The sequence below is a fragment of the Cebus imitator genome, unplaced genomic scaffold, assembly GCF_001604975.1.
Source record: "Cebus imitator isolate Cc_AM_T3 unplaced genomic scaffold, Cebus_imitator-1.0 Scaffold149, whole genome shotgun sequence".
NCBI classification, from domain to species: Eukaryota; Metazoa; Chordata; class Mammalia; order Primates; family Cebidae; genus Cebus; species Cebus imitator.
In genome coordinates, this window is record NW_016107464.1 from 2,673,724 (window position 1) to 2,693,711 (window position 19,988).

Consider the following 19,988-nt stretch of genomic DNA (forward strand, 5'->3'; position numbering starts at 1 on the left):
TTTAGTAGAGATGGGGTTTCACCGTGTTGACCAGGATGGTCTCGATCTCTTGACCTCGTGATCCACCCGCCTCGGCCTCCCAAAGTGCTGGGATTACAGGCTTGAGCCACCGCGCCCAGCCAAGAATAGATTTTCAATGTAGATGGAACAGTACTATTTTGGAAGAGGCCTTTAAGATTTTCATAGCTACAAAGAGAAGTCAATACCTGGCTTCAAAGAACAGGCTGAATCTTTTGTTAGGGGCTAATACAGCTGGTGACTGTAGGTTGAAGCCAATGCTCATTTGTCATTCTGAGGGCCCTTAAGAAATTATGCTAAGTCTAAAAACAATATTCATCTCTTTGTACATCTTCATCAGAGCACATGAGCTGTAATATTTGAAAGGAATCTTTTTTTTTGAACGTAGTCCTTAAAAGTGGTCTTAAAATATTCAGTAAACCAAGATGCACTATCATCCAGGCTTTACTGTTTTTTTTTTTTTTTATGGGGAAAGCATGCCTGCTAACACAACATTCACTCTGCAGCCCATGATAAAAGCATTCCCTTTTCTCTACATTCTTGTCAATACTTAACAGAAAGTCCAATAACAGCCATCCTAACAGTTGTGAGGTGGTATTTTACTGTAGCTTTGATTTACATTTCCCTGATGACTATAATGTTGAGTACCTTTTCATGTACCTGGTTGGCCATTTTGTTATCTTCTTTGAGAAATGTCTATTCAGGGCCTTCACCCATTTTTTTTTTTTAAATTGGGTTATTCTTTTTTTTTTTGTTTTTTGCTATTGAGTTATGTAAGTTCCTTATATATTTTTAAAATATTAACCCTTTATCAGATATATACTTTTCATATTTTGTCCCAACCTGTAGGCTACCCTTCATTTCATTCCTTCTTTCTTTTGTGGTAAAGAAGCTTTTTAGTTCAATGTAGTCCCAATTATTTATTTTAGCTTTTGTTGCCTAAGCTTGTGGTGTGATGGCCAAAAAACCAATGCCAAGCCAATATCAAGGTGCATTTCCCTGTTTTCTTTCAGCACTTTTATAATTTCAGGTCTTAAATTTAGGTCTTTAATCCACTCTGAGTTAACTTTCATGTGTAATATAAAGGTCCAGCTTCATTCTTTGGCTGGTGGATATCCAGTTTTCCCAACACCATTTCTTAAAGAGTCTATCCTTCCCCCATTGTGTCTTCCTGGTGGCCTTGTCAAAATTGGTTGTCTGTGGTATTCCTTTCTAGTCACAGTTCCTAAAGTTCAGAACACGCATGGTTTTATAATTTATTGCCTGACCTATTACAACAACTAAACAGGCTTACCTGTCACCATTTTCTAACCACTCCCATCAATTACATCACAGTACTGGCAGTTTTGACTCATATTTAAGAGCACTGTGCCATAAAGCAATGAAAACATTTAGTGATTCCTTCCTCCCCCACAATATTCAAAATTATGTCCACTCTGTAGCAAGCAATCAAGGACAACCAAGAGAGTTTTTCAATCAAATGCCTATTCTCTCCCTTTCACTTTAACCAGATGGTATGTTGATTCTCAAGAATGTCCAGCACTTCTCTGCCTAAATCTTACACATGAAAAAGCTTCTACATTATTTATGATCTAGCACAAACATTCTGGCTTCCACAAAATCCTTTCAGCACACCTAATCAAAATTTGCTGTTTTCTCATTTGCATTCTCTCACTGGAATTGTATGTAATTCTAACAGAGCACCAATCTACCTACATATTATCAAGGGTAAGTGGTAGTACACATTCAAATATTCTTAAAGATGTTAAACGTTTTTATGACATGTTTGTATCTTGAAATGTACTAAGTGTTTACCTAATAAATGTTTAGATCAAGTTTGTCAAACATATGGCCCATATGCAGCCCAGGATGGCTCTGAATATACCCCAACACAAATTCATAAACTTTCATAAAATATTATAAGTTTTTTTTCCAATTTCTAAAAAAGCTTATTGGCTGTTAGTGTATCTTATGTGTGACCCAAGACAATAATTCTTTTTCCAATGTGGCCCAGGAAGTCAAAAGATTGGACCCTGAATAATACTTTCATATACACAATACTCCCCAAATGAATTCACAATTCATCTACTAACCTCATAATTTTCTACTTCTCCATCTTCTACATCCAATTCAAAGCTGAAAGTTGGGCCCACTGCAGGTGGCACTGGAAGCATTGATCTGCAGTGAAAACAATCACACAAGCATTGATATATGAGTACATTAATTCAATGAACAGGACAGGGAGGACAGAGGCCAGTGCTATAAGGATGAAGAATGGTCACTTACCCAAACACATGCAAGAACTAAACAATAAAAACTGCAGATATACTGCTAGGATAACTTAAAAGTGAATAAACAGAAATATGCCATATAAGATTAGCAGACTCAGTATCATTAAGATGTCACTTTTTCCTTAAAATAATCTGTAAATTTCATGCAATACCTACCAAGATTGCAGCAAGTACTTTTTAAGTAAAAACTCACATGCTGGTTTTAAAATTTATAGGGAAATGCAAAAGACCTTAAATTAAAACATTTTAAGAACAAAATTGGGAGACATATATATCTGACATTAAGACAGAAAGATAAATAGAGAAAAGGAGGAGGAGGAGGAAGAAGGAAGGAAAAACTACAACAGTGTGGTAATACAGGCATGTGGCCTTCTGGTATAAAGACTGTACTCCCTAGCTTTCCTAGAAATTATAGACATGTGACTAAGTTATGGCCAATGTGATACACAGGCGGGGTTATACGTGCACCTTCTGGGACATAACTTTGAGAGGAGCAGGTAGGCAGAGGAATCTGTTTTTTTTTTTTTTTTTTTTGCTAGGTGGAATGTGGACCTATGACTAGAGCCTGAGAGGCCATCTTAGATCATGGATAGGAAGCAATTAACAATGTTCATAGTCACAGGGCTAACAAATCATTGAGTTGCCTATTTCTAGACTTTATTATATGAGAGAGAAATAAAGAACTACCGACCACGCGAGATGGCTCACACTTGTAATCCCAGCACTTTGGGAGGGCAAGATGGTCAGTTCTCTGAGGTCAGGAGATTGTGACCAGCCTGGCCAGCATGGTGAAACCCCATCTCTACTAGAAGTACAAAAATTAGCTGGGCATGGTGGTACATGCCTGCAAGTACCACCAGCTACTTGGGAGGCGGAGGCAGGAAAATCGCTGGAATCTGGGAAGCGGAGGTTACAGTGAGCTGAGATTGCACCACTGCACTCCAGCCTGGGCAAAAGAGTGAGACTCTGTCCCAAAACAAAGCTACCATGTTTACCACCTATGGGTATTTCTCTTACAGACCAACTTAATCCAAACAGAGTAGTTCTAAGACATAGAAATAATTTTTTTCCTTTTTCCCCCCAAGAAAAACAGGACCAAAAGCTGAATACTCAAGATTGGTGGTAAGTAACAGCAGTTGTAAAAGAGGCAAAAATCTTAACCTTGCTTCTTGATTTGTTAAACCTATTTTTTGGCTCACAGGTTTCTTCCTTCCCCACTTCTCCAATGTTACTATTCTCCTTCTTTCACCTTTAACTGGCTCCCCTCACCCCACCCTTTAACATTAAGTAAAAACAAATAACTGACACACCCCAGCTAGACCACAAAGACGACATTCATAAAGGAAAGATAATCTCAAGAGTTTCAAAATTTAGAAATCATTAAGATAAGAAAAAACTTACAACACATATGGCAGTAAGCTGGGATGATACGGGGGAGGTGGTATTGGCTGCTGGGATCGATATCTACTACGTCCTGTGAGCCTACGAGGCATAAATGGAGGATAAGGCTGCAGGGAAAAAAATGTTAAAAAAAATTTAGGACTCCACATTTAAAAATAATCTGTCAAATTAAGTATCTAAAAAAAAAACAACACTAAAGTTCTTTATTGTTCAAGGTTTTTAGTATGTTTTAAATTCGAACTTATTTATGCAACAACCATTTTAAACCATACACTTAGGTGTATTTCTAAATATAATTTTCCAACTGAATGCTGTTTAGAATACATATAATTCTAAATACGGTGAGTTATACTGAAATATAACTCAGAACAAATAAGTTGCCAACACAAATAATTAACATAACAACGTATGAAAACTTACTACTCCAAAGGACACCTCCTGGTGCAAAGGATCATGTGTTAAGAACTGCAAAGGAGCTGATGGAGGTAATGTTGCGGGGTGGGCTGATGGAGGGTAAGTAAAACCTCCTACCGGAAGATGTTCTCCTAAGAGTTCCACTTCATTTTCTATCCTTTGCAGAGGCTGAGGGGAAAAAATATATATGTGTTTAAATAGATGATGCTTTACAATAAGCACAAATTTAAAACCCCCAAATGTCTCTAAGGCTATGCATCTCTTGATGTTCACACGAATCTAAAATTCATGCAAGTAAACATATAGACTACAGTAAAATCTTCCTACGTTTAATTTCAATAAGGTTTAAAACATGTTATTAAACAATTCCATTATTCTCCATTTATTTTACTACTTGAGACTTCTCTTAAAATGAGAAGACAAAAAAAAAAAAAAAAGTAATCAAGTAAGCCAATGATAGGAAAATTAAAATTACTTTTCCAGTCATAGCACCCTGATCTAAAAAATTTTCAGACACAATGTTTCACAGATTAAACAAAACATGAAGTGCATTTATAAATCAGAAACGGGGCTAAATGAGATATGGTACAGAAAGCATAATGCTGTGCAAAAAGATTGTGGGCTTTTGGACATTAGACAGAATCTTGGTACTGTCACCAATAAGCCATGTAACTTTTCGATAAATTACCTAATCTGAACCTGAGTACTATCATCCATAAAACTGGCATGTTCATAGCCTAATTCAAAAGTTTGTGGTGAACACTGAGGCAATGTGGTGCTATGCAAAGCACACAGCAGATACGTATTTTTTTAAAAGAACAGTTCAGCTGGCGGCAGAGGCACATGCCTGTAATCCTAGCACTTTGGGAGACTGAGGTGGGTGGATCACCTGAAGTCAGGAGTTTGAGACCAGCCTGACCAACATGGTGAAACCCTATCTCTCTATTAAAAATACAAAAATTAGCCAGATGTGGTGGCAGGCGCCTGTAATCCTAGCTACTGAGGAGGCTGAGGCAGGAGAATCACTTGAACCCGGGAGGCAGAGGCTGCAATGAGCTGACATCACACCACTGCACTCCAGCCTGGGCAACAAGAGGGAGACTCCGTCTGAAAACAAAAACCACAAGAAAACAAAAACCAGTTCATTGAGATATAACTGACATACGATAAAGGAATGCAACTAAATAGATTTTTGGTATATTCACAATTATGTAACCATTATCTAATTCCAGAACATTTTTAACACCCCAAAAAGAAACTGTATGCCCATTATCAGTCAATCTCCATTTCCCCAAGCCATCAGCTTACCATTTTTATGTATGCTTATTCTACACATTTCATGTAAATGGAACCAGTTCATTTAAATGGAACAAGCAAGAAGTTGTGTCTATCTTCTTTGCTTAGGATGTTGCTTTCAAAGCTCATCCGTTTCGTGGACTTTATCAATGCTTCACTCCTTTTTATGGGCGAAAATTACATTGCAGGGATACCACTCTTTGCTCATCCATTTATGAGTTGATGGACATTTGGATTGTCTACTTTTTGACTATTAGGATATAATGCTACTACTACATTTGTGTACACATTTCTGTGATGTTTTCAATTGAATTCTCTTGGGCACATGTATTTTTAAATGTTAGTCTGACTTCCTCCCTTAGTTACAGAATAGCAACATGTTATTCAAATATAAGTAAATACTAAGCTTTAGTTTGGAAGCCTATGCATGCTTGAGAGAAATCACAACTGCTTACACTATGACAACACTACTGAAAATGAAGTCATGATATGGCTATGTGAGTGGACCTTTAAAAGAATTCCAAATTTAGATACCAGTGATAGCTAAATTTTGCTTTAAGCCTGAATTCCCAGATACTGGAAGCTGAGAACTTCCTGGCACAAATCCAATCCTAATTCCAAGAAAAGATTCTCTTGCAGAAGCAATTCTAACTTTTATGATGAGCCAGACTTGTGTCATAATTGCTTCTATAGTTTTCAGGACAGCAGCCTCTTTGGTACCCAGCATGGTACAGAAATCCTTAGTAAACAATGGAAAGACTCTGCTATAATAAACTGTCCAGTTCTTTCCATAGAGCTGAAATCTTCCACTCTAGCCATTTCCATAGGTTCTCTCTCCTGTTTCTCCTTAATGTCTGATGGTTCCAATGCTAAACCCAGCCTATTCAAAGAACTGGACCTTTTTTTCCTGTGCCCTTCTTTGTACTTACATAGTACTTACCTCTCCCAGTCTCTTAAAATAATATGTCTCTCAACTATATCACGGTCCCAAGACAGAATTAGCTACATTAATAGACTACCTCATCTACTTTTTATCACAACAGTGGAAAACCAGGCCTTCAGAAAAAGTAATTGAAATTCAGAAGGGTTAATTTACTTACCTAACTGAATACAAATATTATTCTAACAAGTATTAACAATTTTATAGTATTCTCATTTTCCAATTTAGAACCACATAAAAAGAAAAAAACAGTACAACTAAAAACTTTTCTTCAGATTTACTTCCTGAAGGGTTCCAGATGCGATAGAAAACAAATGTGACATTAAAATAACTAGAAAAATTTAAGAAACCAGAAATTTAAGGTAAATGTCTTTACTAATTTGTATATGTTTGGATTCCTTTAAGAACCAGAAGAATGCCTAAGTTATTATGTTTATTTTTTTTTTGGAGACAGAGTCTCGCTCTGTCGCACAGGCTGGAGTACAGTGGCATGATCTTGGCTCACTGCAGCCTCTGCCTCCCAGGTTCAAGTGATTCTCCTGCCTCAGCCTCCTAAGTACCTGGGATTACAGGCATGTGCCACCATGCCCAGCTAATTTTTGTATTTTTAGTAGAGAAAAAATTTCACCATGTTGGCCAGGCTGGTCTTGAACTCCGGACCCAAGGTGATCTGCCCGCCTCAGCCTCCCAAAGTGTTGGAATTACAGGCGTGAGCCATTGCACCTGACCAAGTTATTATGTTTAAATGTGCCATTTAAACATAGTAACTTAGGCATTCTTCTGGTTCTTACATCCACTAAGGTTATCTGCCTGGTCTAAACATTCTGAAAAAATTAAAAATTAATTAAAAATTAAGACTTCTGACATAATAGTAGAGATACCTACCGATCGTGATTGCTGTGTCTGGAAAGGGACAAACTGGCCTGGTGGTGGCAAATGAGGAGGATGATGGGGAGAAAGGTGAGGAGGATGTATAAGAAATGGATCACTAGAAATAAGGGGTGGGAATGCAGCATATGGTACTGGTAAGTGCTGAACTGAACATGCCTGAAGCATCTGTAAAAAAGAAACCATTACAGTAGTGAGATTCAAATCTGTCATTGTCATACCTCTCCCAAAATCATACAAATGTTTTAATAACTTATATTAACAATGAACTACTAGTATATCTACTGGTAAAGTATAAAGTATTGATAATAATTATTCTGTATTTTATATAATTTTTACAAACTGGTTGAACCACTTAACTTTATTTTAGCCTTTTAAACATCTATGAAACAGGGTGCAGGAGTAAGTCCTGCCTAGAAAAGGAACCTCTCTCTAGTTGGTTTAAGAAGTAGCAAACACTAGTGATACTTCAAGAAACTCCCCTTTTCAATCCTGCAGAAATATTTTTCTTCCTAGGATTTTTATAAGAACACAACTGTCAATTAATTGCCTTATGATCTCTCAGTATGTTAATTCTTAAATTTGGTACAATGTTTCTATCACTTGAAACACCAAGCTTGGGTAAATTAATCTGTTAAATTAGTATTGGGTGTGTGGGGTGGCGCGCGCGCGCGCGTGTGTGTGTGTGTTTAATCTGTTAAATTAGCATGGGGGGAGTGTGTGTGTTTTAATGTCACATTCAGAGCAAGGTATTAAGAGTTATATTTAAGATTTGCTAAGTGCTTTCCTTTGAAGACATTGTTGACCTTAAATAAATCATTTAAATACAGTACCCTCATTTCTGAAAGGGGGCTGAGATTAAAGGACAAAACATAAGCTTCAGAGGCAAGAAAAAAAGTGGGTATGAATCTCTGCTCTCCCATCTTAGCTGTTTCTATGACACTAAGCAAGTCATTTAACTTTTCAGATTCAGTGACGAGAAAATGGCGGCTGATGCTATTTTCATCATAGTTTTCCTATAGTAAGGAATAAGACCAAGCACTCAAATTGCCCATTAAAACTCAGTAAGTGATGAACACTAAGGTCTCTGAGACTTAGACTGACCTTCATTGGCTTTAACTATAAATGGGGTTGATATATGAGAAAACATGGTTTGACCTTCAGCATATTCAAATATGTATAATCAATGTAAAACTATAATATCAGGTTTTAAAGCTAATTTTATTAAATGGTTGCTGAGATTTTTGTTGCAATAAAATTGGCCTTTTCACTTTAAAGTGAAACTACAAAAGGAGTCTCTTAAATTTCATTTGCTTATATAATGCAGTTAGCTCCTCTAAAGAGGGATTCCAGAGTCAATAAGTTACAAAACCAAATTCGGGCTGGTGTGCTTAATAGTAATATCTAATGAGAACAAAGACATAGACTTACTGGAGGAGGCACACTACAGACAGGGAGGTGCTGTCCACTGAAAACCACAGAGCATCCTGGGACCTGCTGTGTACTACAAGCAGGGATGTGCTGGCCTGTGCAGAGTGGAATCCCATGCGGTGCCACTGTTGTTACTGTGTAAGAAACAGGGACTGTTCCTTGATGGAGCTTTAAAGAAAAAACAAACGAACTTTAGCTGTTTAGATAAAAATGTTAACTATTCAAAATCAACATTTGGTCATTTACTGGCTCCTCTCTGGGCTACCTGGATTTTCACAATGTACTCTCCAATAGTTTTAACCAGAATATTCATTGTCTTTTTATGGGAGAGCTGGCTATTTCAAGAGTATGTACTATTCCCACAAAACTGGGGCTAAACTCCTCCCTCAAATGACTTCAAAAGCCCAGGGAAATAATGGATTACTACATTAACCCTTATAAGGCAGAGTACTTTCTTAAAAAGAAAATTTCTGGAAACATGAAAGCTTTTATCTTCCATTATTTGGTCACATTCAAAACAAACTTTCAATACAACTAGCAAAACAATGCAAAGTAGTATTAAAGTCTCCTTTCCCTCCTAGCCAATGTTACTCCCAACCTACCTAAAACTCAGAGGCAAACAATGCTGATAACTCATCCTTCTACTCTTTCAGCACAATTACACATAAATTGTCATGTTTTTGTTTTCTTAAAAGAAATGAGATCATACTACTTTGTAACGTTGTTTTTCCATTTAATACTACATTGCAGATATGTATTCAAGATATGTTGTTTTTGATACTAGCCAGACATTTCAAGAAACATTCGCTTAACATAGTCCTATCATATGGTGTACCAACACACGTTCATGTTGTTTTCAATTCTTTTGCCAATATAAACACAACTGAAAAAAATATGATATTAGTTTGGCCGGGCACAGTGGCTCACACCTGTAATTTCAGCACTTTGGAAGGCCGAGGTAGGTAGATCAGCTCATCAGGAGGATGAGACCAGCCTTGCACACATGGTGAAGCCCCATCTCTACTAAAAATAAAAAAATCAGCCGGGTGTGGTGGCGGGTGCCTATAATCCCAGCACATTGTGGAAGGCAGTGGCAGGCTGATCACTTGAGGTCAGTATTTTGAGACAAGCCCAGCCAATATGGTGAAATCCCATCTCTACTAAAATTACAAAAAAACTTTAGACAGACACCGTGGCATGCACTTATAATCCCAGCTACTTGGGAGGCTGAGGCAGGAAAATCGCTCGAACTCAGGAGGTGGAGGTTGCAGTGAGCCAAGATCGCACCACTGTACTCTAGCCTGGGTGACAGAGTGAGTCTCCATCTTAAAAAAAAAAAAAAAAAAAAAAAAAAAGAAAAAAAAGAAAGAAAGAAAGAAAGGAAAAAAAAATCTCTTCCCTCCTTGAATTCTTTGGCATTTCTGTCAAAAAGTAAATGACTAATATATGTTTATGTCTATTTCTGATAATATCTTTGAGTTTAATTCATCAATAGTTGGTGCCTTTTCTGTCTTAAGAGAAAGTCTTCCCTACTGAAGATCACGAAGTTATTCGTTGTTACTTTCTTAAAAATTTATAGTTTTGCCTTTAACACTTAAATCTTTAATCTCTCTGGCATTGACTCCTGAAAATGGTATGAAGTAATGAATCAAATGTCATGTTTTCATTTGGTCACCCAACTGTCCCAGGATCACTTATTAGCAATTCTCTCTTGTTCCAAATCACCTACATTCATTTATCAAGTCATATGCCATGTATATCTACTCATGCATCACTTAACGACTGGGACACATTCTGAGAAATGTGTCAGGTGATTTCATTGTTGTGCTAACATCATAGAGTATACTTATACAAACCTAGATGGCAGAGCCTCTATACTCCTAGGCTCATATGTCAGCCTATTGACCCTAGGCCACAAACCTGTACAGCACGTTGCTGTTGCTATACTGAACCCTATAGGTAATTATAACACAATAGTAAGTGATGGGGTTTCACCATGTTGGCAAGGCTGGTCTCAAACTCCTAGGCCTCAGGTGATCCACCTGCTTCGACCTCCCCAAGTGCTGGGATTATAGGCATGGGCTACCATGCCCAGCCCCAGGTGTAATTTTTAAAGACAGACTTGTTATGCTTTTATAATTTCTGCCATGGCTACTGGTCTGCTAAGGATTTCTACTTCTTGTGTTGTTCTGGTTATTTATATATGTAATCTTTTCATATTCCAATATACAGACTCAACACATAACACTACTATGTAAATGAGACGTTGCCTTTTCTGAAATGCAATCTTTTTTCTTTGGCTCTCCATCACTAACCACACCTCTTCACTTCAGCACTTACCCCACAAGCCTATTATGTATTTCTCTGTGTTCATATAGTCCTATACATGTAGTCACATACATATTCGTTATGCTTACCAAAATGGGACTTTGTGAACACTCCTCTATTTTGCTTTTCTTGCTCAAGGGGGTGGAGAAAAGATACAATTTTTTTTTTTTCAGTATTTATATCCATACTTTTATCAGGTTATGGCCACAAATAATGTAATGTTTCCTACATAATCAATTTTTAAAAGTATTTCATAAACATGATAAAAACGTCTGGCATAAGAACAGTATTGGGTAAGATGTTTTATCTTGATTGTCACTATATATTATCTAGTGCAGTAGATTAAAAATCAGATCCTATTCTCATTAGCTTTCTCTGGTAATTTTTTCAGTTTATAAACTTGCAAGATTTTCTCTTTATCCTTAAAATCCAGCAACTTTTATAAGGACATGTATAGATATATGTCTTTTTTTGACCTGAGAAACTCCACAGAAAACCATGAAATTGTGGTCTTCATCCTCAGGCTCTGAAGATAGGCAACCCCTCTTCTCAGCTAGTCCTTCAGTTCTGGGCAGGAAAAAAAGGGAAAGGAAGCACTGTAGCCTTGTACCTGTCATATCCTTGGAGACCTATGGAAACCTGTAAGCAAAGATGTACCCAATTGTCTTGCTTATTGAATTATTCCAGAAGAAACAGAAGGAAAGGGAAACAGGGATATGTACTCAAACTACCAGCTGTCTGCTATTCCTATTAATCTTAAATCAATAATTTCAAATCAGCCATACATGAATTCATTCTAAGCTCTCATAACCTTGATCCTTTTTTTTTTTGAGACGAAGCCTCACTTTGTCACCCAGTGCAGTTGTGTGATCTTGGCCCATTGCAACCTCCACCTCCTGAGTTCAAGTGATTCTTCTGCCTTAGCTAGGACCATAAACATCTGCCACCACGTCCAGCTAATTTTACTATTTTTAGCAGATACAGGTTTTCACTGTTTTAGGCTGCTCTCAAATTCCTAAGCTCAAGTGATGCGCCCACCTTGGCCTCCGAAAAGTGCTGGGATTACAGGCATGAGCCACGGTACCAGGCTCCCTAATTTTTTAAGTTCAACTTTCTTCTATGGAACCTGTGTAGCATTTAAATCTCAATTATTAAAAGGAATGAGGAACTTAATTAAGTTCATTTTAGGTAAAATTAAAAGAAATTTGCAAAAAAACGCCAAAAAAATCTCAAACTGCCACAAAATTTCAGCTTCTGTATTTCCAAGACATTCTATTACTGTACCTGATCATGTATGTCAACCATGACTGCATTCTGCTGGGGTGGATGAGCAGCAGGATGTAACAGACGGGGAGATACATTCGGAGGGTGGAAGGCTCGAGGCTCCTCTATTGCTTGCTGCTGTGCATAAGGGAGATGGTGATAGTTTTCATCTTGACTAATGGAATTATGTCGAGACAGACGATCCCTTCTTCCTCTCTGGCGCCTGACAGGAGGACTGTAAAAATGTCAAAAAGAAAGTCATTATGTTTATTGTTGTGATCCATCAGGATTCTGTATTGTCTTTCTTTGATATCAACAGTATATGCTAAAGTAAGCTTCAGTATTAAAGAAGCAGGAGATTTAGAGGAGCACGGGGAAGATTAGGGAAAAAGTGACTGATCTCAGCAAAGAAGGTTGCTGAAATGACACTTGGAACTCTTCCTAGAAACCCCATCTCTACTAAAAATACAAAAAATCAGCCAGGCATGGTGGTAGGCACCGGTGATCCCAGCTACTAGGGAGGCTGAGGCAGGATAATCACTTGAACACAGGAGGTGGAGTTTGCAGTGAGCCAAGATCATGCCACTGCACTCCAGCCTGGGCCACAGAGCAAGATTCCATCTTAAAAAAAAAAAAAAAAAAAAAAAAAAAATCTGAATTCTTGTCTAACCTTTAAAGAACTGGTAATTCACAGGCTGGGCGTGGTGGCTCACGCCTGTAGTTTCAGTACTTTGGGAGGCCGAGGTGGGCAGATCACTTGAGTTTGGGAGTTTGAAACTAGCCTGACTAGCATGGAGAAACCTCATCTCTTCTAAAAATACAAAAAATTAGCCGGGTGTGATGGCACATGCCTGTAAGCTTCAGTATTAAAGAACTGCTAAAATTCACCGCCAGCTCTTACAAATTTAAATACAAGGTATATGTTTTATAAAATAATGAAAGAAAACAATATTGGTATTCATCTCTGAAAGTATTTAGAAATCAACAGCTACGGAAAATTTTTTCTTGTATGATATGAAATTGCCTTTTTTATAAGTAAAAAATAGTCTAAGATCAATAATTTGGTATGATTTAACCTACTATTTTTTCCCTTCTTAAACACTGTAATAAAATGAACTTTAATCTGTATATATGTTGTCAGTATTCCTCATTCACATAATGGGCACTTTTTTGTCTTTTTAACTAACACATACAGAGTTCCTATGTGGCCAAATGATACTTTTTCAAAATAAGAGAAAAACGTGAAATAACCAAAGAACATATAATGTGCTGACAACTGCAAATAGAAACCGGGTAAACACACAATAAATATGATTGAGAATGAACATGACTGAGAGACAGTATCAACATAAATATTCCAAGAACATATAAAATTTTAACTTTTAATTTTTATGGGTACACACTGGGTGTATATATTTATATAGGATTTTAAATTAGAATTTGCTTGTTGGGCCTGGTGTAATGGGTTCATGTCTGTAATCCTAGCACTTTGAAAAGCCGAGGCAGGTGGACCCCTTGAGCCCAGGAGTTCAAGACCAGACTGGGAAACATGGTGAAACCCTGTTTCTACCCAAAATTACAAAAAATCAGTCGGGCGTGGTGATGTGCACCTGTAGTCCCAGCTACCTGGGAGGCTGAAGTGGGAGGATCACCTAAAGCCTGGAAGGCCGAGGCTGGAGTGAACCGAGACCATGCCACTGCACTCCAGCCTGGGCAACACAGTGAGATCCTGTCTTTAAAATAAAAACAAAGAGAATTTGCTTATTGAAGCAAGCCACATTTACTCTCCATGTACTAGTCATCTACACAGTTTTAATAAACATATTATTATGACTAAACTTTCATTTTGCCCTTCTCTAAACTTTCACAATTCACCTCCACTGCTTTTTACAGTGGCTCCCCAGAAAACCATCTTGAAAAAGTAGCCAGCCTCATTAAAATTGCACTCTACATTGGGCAAAGGAGGTCAAACATCTCCCTTCTAGGAAGAGTTCCAAGTGTCATTTCAGCAACTTTCTTTGCTGAGATCAGTCACTTTTTCCCTAATCTTCCCCGTGTTCCTCTAAGTCTGCTGCTTCTTACTCCAAATTCTCCAATCTTAAAAGAACAAGGGGCATTCCTTTATGAGATCAACTTGCAAAGATACTTTTGCTACCATCCCTCCAACTTCTTGCTCCATTAATTGTTTCTTCTAAGTTTATTTTTAGTATAATGCTTTTTGCATTTTGCTTCAAAATCTAGTTACTGTATTTTATTGATGCCCTCCACCTTAGGACTAAAAACTTTTTAAGATGGTGTTTCACTTTTGTCACTCGGGTGGGAGTACACTGGAGCAATCTCTGGGGCTCACTGCAACTTCCGCCTAACAGGTTCAAGTCCCTCCCGACTAGCAGGGTTTAAAGATATCTGTGCCACCACCCCCAGCTATTTATTTTCTTATTTTTTTTGTATTTTTAGTAGAGACGGGGTTTCACCAGTTTGGCCATGCTGGTCTGAAACTTCTGATTTCAGATAATTCACCCACCTTGGCCTCCCAAAGTACTGGGATTACAGAGGTGAGCCACCATGCGCCTGGCCATAAAGACATTTTGAGGTAATTATTTAATATAGTGTTTCTGCATACCCCTCAACCAGCTTCCCTTTGAGTTAGTATCTTCCATAACCATAGAAAAATTACCAAAATTAAATAAATCCTGATACCATACTATTAACTAAACTATAGAATGCATGGTGATTTTTCCACTATTGACCCCTCACTGTTTGAATCCAAATGCAGGAACCCATATCGCATTGTCTTGTCTTCTTAATATTCGCCAATTTTTGACAGTTTGAGTCTTTCCTTGTCTTTCATGTCCTTGACACCTCTGAATATAGTAGAAATTCATTCTGCAGAATGCCCCTCCATCCTGGGTTTCTCATTATGTTATGTGCCTAAGTTTATGTGTTATTGGAAAAGATATGGCAGAGGTGATATATCATTTGAAGGGGGCATCATATAAAGGAGGCACACGACATCAATATGCATCAATGGTCATATCAAAAATAATCACCTGGATCCTCCATACAAAGCCAATTCTTCCTTTGGTAATTATCAAATATTTGGGTGAAGAGACCTTGAGAACAGGCAAATATCCTTCTGCTTAAAGTTTTACCAATAATTTTAGCATGCACGGATGGAACCTGCAGCAAACACTACTAGACTGTTCTATTGGTGACTTTCTATTTCTCTTAGTTCTACATTAATTAGAAATCTTCTATAAGAAAGAGCTGTTTGTCATTCAGTTACTTATAACCAACATAGACTCAGATATTTATTTTATTCTTTGGGTTTTATATTTCTTTTGTCCATCGTTTTATTTTGTTGTTCAGATTATTCCAGTGGCAACACTTTCAGTTTGGCCCCTGTGCTCTTTCATATGTCCCCATTCTTCTGAGCACTTCCTTAGTATCTGCACCACAATCTCTCCAGACTCATCTTGTAGTGGAATTAACCAATGCTACAAAGAGCTCTGGTTCCTTCGACTATAGAGTGGTATCTGGAAGCCAAGATCAGGTGCTAGTTGTGCTCTCTGCTACTAGGGATTTATGACTTCTGGGCTAAGACAGCAGATTAAAGAAACATTACAGTGCTAGTTCATGTATGTGCACATAGCAACATTTCTTTACCTATAAAAACATTTTAAAGGACTATTTTATGCATTGCTAAAAAGAAAAGTGGCCAAGAAGACATGATATACCAATTTTAAGTCTTCATTAGATGTTAAAATTTGAAAAAATGTGCACCTTAAAATCAAAATAGTATATGCTCAGATCACTCATCTCCCTTAATACCCCACCTGTCCACAAACCAGAGCCTCTTTTAATACTATTTATTCTCAATTGTTGCCACTTGATCTCATTTCCCTACTAAAAATAATTTTAGTAGCTCTCAGACTAATCACAAAATTAGATCCAGTCCTCATGCTGACAGATTTCACAATTTTAATTCTGATCTTTCCTGTATTCTCTCTCATTAAATCTGTTTTGTGTCCCTTTGTGTGGCAGAACATTTAAGACGCAGAATTACTGAAAAATCTTTAAATACAAAACAGTGAAGATTGACAAATGTCACTTGTGACAGATACAAACTTTGTAATTTTGTTTTAGGTATAGAAACTTGTAAATAGCACAAAGCTATTCCCTCTTGGAGTCACTTTTCTGCCTTTTGTTAGTAGTTTTCTACTTATGTTGTTTATTTAAATTAGAATTTATGCATTCTCTTCTTCTAGTGATTAGTCTTATTCATGGTGGACTGGTTCCAGGAGTGCACCACTTGGATTATCAAAATTCATGGATGCTGAAGTCCCAAAGTTGGCACTACCCAATGATACAAAAGGATGGTCCTCCGTATCCACAGGTTACGCATCTCAAGAGTATTTTTAATCTGCAGCTGATTGAATCCACAGATACAGGGGAAGGATCTGTCTGTTATTTACCAACTTTCAGAGTCTCTGAATATTTGAACATGCTTTTATATTTTGACATTACACTTTAATTGTAAATCAGCCGACAGACTTCAAAGTTAAAAATCCTCTCATAACTTTGAAGATTTAGTCCACTGTCCTCTTATATCTGATGCTGTTAATAAGAAGTTTGTGGTCAATTTACTTCTCATTTCTTTATGGATAGTATTTTCTCTCTTGGGATGTTGGCAAATTTTTATTTATCCTTGGTGTATGGCTCTAAAATTTCAGCAAGATCCTGTTCAAAACTCAGTCTTTCTTCAATTCTGGAAAATGATTTTACTTTTTTCTTTTTTTAGTCGGAGTTTTGCTTTGTCACCCAGGCTGGAGTATAAGGGTGTGATCTTGGCTCACTGCAACCTCCGCCTCCTGGGTTCAAGAGATTCTCCTGCCTCAGCTCCCAAGTAGCTGGGATTACATGCCTACACCACCATGTGGGCCCAACTAATTTTTGTATTTTTAGTTGGGCCACGTTGGCCAGGCTGGTCTTGAACTCCTGACCTCAGGTGATCCTCCCACCTCAGCCTCCCAAAGTACTGGGATTACAGGTGGGTAAGACACCAAGCCCAGCCTACTTTTTTTTTTTTTTTTAATTTTCTTGTATTGACTTCTTCTGAAAATATTAGCAGACTTTCAGAACTTATGACACTGTGTGCATACTTAAATTTACTTTTCTACATTTTTCATTTGCTCTGTTACACTATATTTTGGAAAATTTCCTCCACTTGATCTTCCAGAATGAACTCACTTTGTCTATTTAGTTTTACCAGCTAACATTTCTTGTTGATTTTCATGAGAACAATATCCCTCATTCCTTTCCCTCTTACATCTCTCATATTACACATACTCTAAAATTCGATTTTGCTTGTTCTACTGTTTCTTGAAGTTTGTTGCTAATTGAGTTTAATGGCCTTGTTTATTCAAGCTCTTCGTTTTAACTGCATTTATTAATAGTATCTCTCTTTCACTTCATTTGTTTTCTTCAAATACCTAGTTTTGTGCTCACCATTGTAACTGAAATCCTGCTAGATAATAGTGTTAAAAACCGCACCTGCCTGGCACATCCTGTTTCTGGGAAGAAAATCTAGCAGCTATGCTTATAGCTAACCTATATTAAGTAGTAAACAAGAACAGAATGCAGAATAAAACACACTGCTGAGGGGGAAAAAAAAAAAAACAAAAAACACTAGTAGAGCCAGTTTTCTGAGTAGTAAATACTCTCTACTGCTCCTTTGTGTTGCCCTGAGCAAAGACCATGATGCTTCTCAAAGAACTCAAAGATAGTTACTATTATCATCATCTGTAAATAGACATTCTGACACTCCCTTCCTGGTCTAAGTCATTTCCTATGACGTAGCAGTTCTACTCCTAGACTTACATCCTAGTGAAACTTTTGCACAGAGAGATGTGCACACAAAGGTTCCTAACAGTACTGTTTATAATAGAGCTGGGTGTGGTGGCTCACTCCTGTAATCCCAGCACTTTCGGAGGCCAGGCAAGTGGATCACCTGAGGTCAGGAGTTTGAGATGAGTCTGGCTAACATGGTGAAATCCCGTCTCTACTACAAAAATTAGCCTGGTGTGGTGGCAGGTGCCTATAGTCCCAGCTACTTAGGAGGCTGAGGCAGGAGAATCACTTGAACTTGGGAGGCGAAGGTTGCAGTGAGCCGAGATCATGTCACTGCACCCCCAGCCTGGGTAACAGGAGTCAAAGTCTGTCAAAAAAAAAAAAAAAAAAAAGAAGAAGAAACTGGGCAGAGTTAACAGCCAACAATTGTAGCAGATAAATGGAACATTATATCACAGTAACAGAACTATTGCTACTGCTACCAATATTAAAAACAAAATGCTGCCTTTCTTCAGCTGCCACTAAGTTGCTTAGCCCTTCCGAGAAAGCTAAGGCCGAACTGGGGTGAGGCCCTCTCTTCATCCCTCTAACTAGCATCACATACAGCAGCGCCAGCCCCACATTCGCCAATGTCATGGCCTCTCTCTTGGAGCTCACCGGCACTGCATCTACTTGGCCCTCATTCTGTACCATGATAAGGAGGACAAGATCAATGCCCTCATTAAAGCAGCTGGTGTCAATTTTGAATCTTTTTGGCCTGGCTTGTGTGCAAAGGCCCTGGCCAACATCAACACTGGGAGCCTCATCTGCACTGTAGGGGCTGGTGGTGCTGCTCCAGCAGGAGGTCCTGCCCCCTCCACTGCTGCTGCTCCAACTGAGGAGAACAAAGTGGAAGCAAAGAAAGAAGAATCCAAGGAGTATGATAACATGGGCTTTGGTGTTTTTGATTAAACCTCTTTTATAATGCATTCAATAAAAAGCTGAACTTAAAATTTTTTAAATAAAAATAAAAACAGAATGCTTAATAAACAGAGGCCAGGCGCAGTGGCTCATGTCTGTAATTCCAGCACTTTGGTAGGCCAAGGCAGGCAGATCACCTAAGGTCAGGAGTTTGAGACCAACATGGAGAAACCCTGTCTCTACTAAAAATACAAAATTAGCTGGGCGTGGTGGCACATGCCTATCCCAGCTACTTGGGAGGCTGAGGCAGGAGAATCGCTTGAACCCAGGAGGCGGAGGTTGCAGTGAGCCGAGATCCTGCCATTGCATTCCAGCCTGGGCAACAAGCGAAACTCCGTCTCAAAAACAAAAAATAAATATATAAATAAAAACAAACAGTAAAACAAAAATACTTTTAAATGAAAACAGGCAAAATCCAAAATCATATTAACAGTATATTCATAGGTATTAAAAACCATGACTCAACAGGGAATAATGTCAAATTCCAGAACAAGAAAAATGAAGGGGAAGAGTAATGCCTGCGGCCTCTGAGGGATCAATAACACTATTTTGACCTAGATGCTGGGTACATGTATTTGTTAGTCTTTTGTTGGTTTTTTTTTTTGAGAGGGAGTCTCGCTCTGTCCCCCAGGCTGGAGCGCAGTGGGCGTGATCTCTGCTCACTGCAACCCCGCCTCTTAGGTTCCAGCGATTCTCCTGCCTCAGCCTCAAGAGTAGCTGGGATTACAGGCACCCGCCACCACGCCCAGGTAATTTTTGTATTTTTAGTAGAGACAGGGTTTCACCATTTTGGCCAAGCTGGTCTTGTTCTTGACCTCAGGTGACCTGTCTGCCTTGGCCTCCCAAAGTACTGGAATTACAGGTGTGAGCCATGGTGGCCAGCTTTGTCAGCATTTTTTTTTTTTTTT

General features: G+C 38.2%; 2 protein-coding genes across 13 annotated transcripts in view; one reads left to right on the forward strand and one right to left on the reverse strand.

Moving 5' to 3' along the window:
* RNF38 (ring finger protein 38) overlaps positions 1 to 19,988 on the reverse strand; it is a 128,947-nt gene that overhangs the window by 12,301 nt on the left and 96,658 nt on the right. For all 12 annotated transcript variants that reach the window (XM_017543168.2, XM_017543170.2, XM_017543169.2 and 9 more), the window contains 6 exons: positions 12,292 to 12,505; positions 8,680 to 8,847; positions 7,246 to 7,416; positions 4,131 to 4,292; positions 3,711 to 3,817; positions 2,112 to 2,196 (listed from right to left, as the gene is read on the reverse strand). In XM_017543168.2, the coding sequence (XP_017398657.1) occupies positions 2,112 to 2,196; positions 3,711 to 3,817; positions 4,131 to 4,292; positions 7,246 to 7,416; positions 8,680 to 8,847; positions 12,292 to 12,505 (907 nt within the window). The remainder of the gene's footprint in view (positions 1 to 2,111; positions 2,197 to 3,710; positions 3,818 to 4,130; positions 4,293 to 7,245; positions 7,417 to 8,679; positions 8,848 to 12,291; positions 12,506 to 19,988) is intronic.
* LOC108314168 (60S acidic ribosomal protein P1-like) lies at positions 13,118 to 19,144 on the forward strand. The gene is made up of 2 exons (XM_037743623.1): positions 13,118 to 13,186; positions 18,715 to 19,144. The coding sequence occupies exons 1-2, from the start codon at positions 13,118 to 13,120 to the stop codon at positions 19,069 to 19,071; spliced, it is 426 nt and encodes a 141-aa protein (XP_037599551.1). The 3' UTR covers positions 19,072 to 19,144.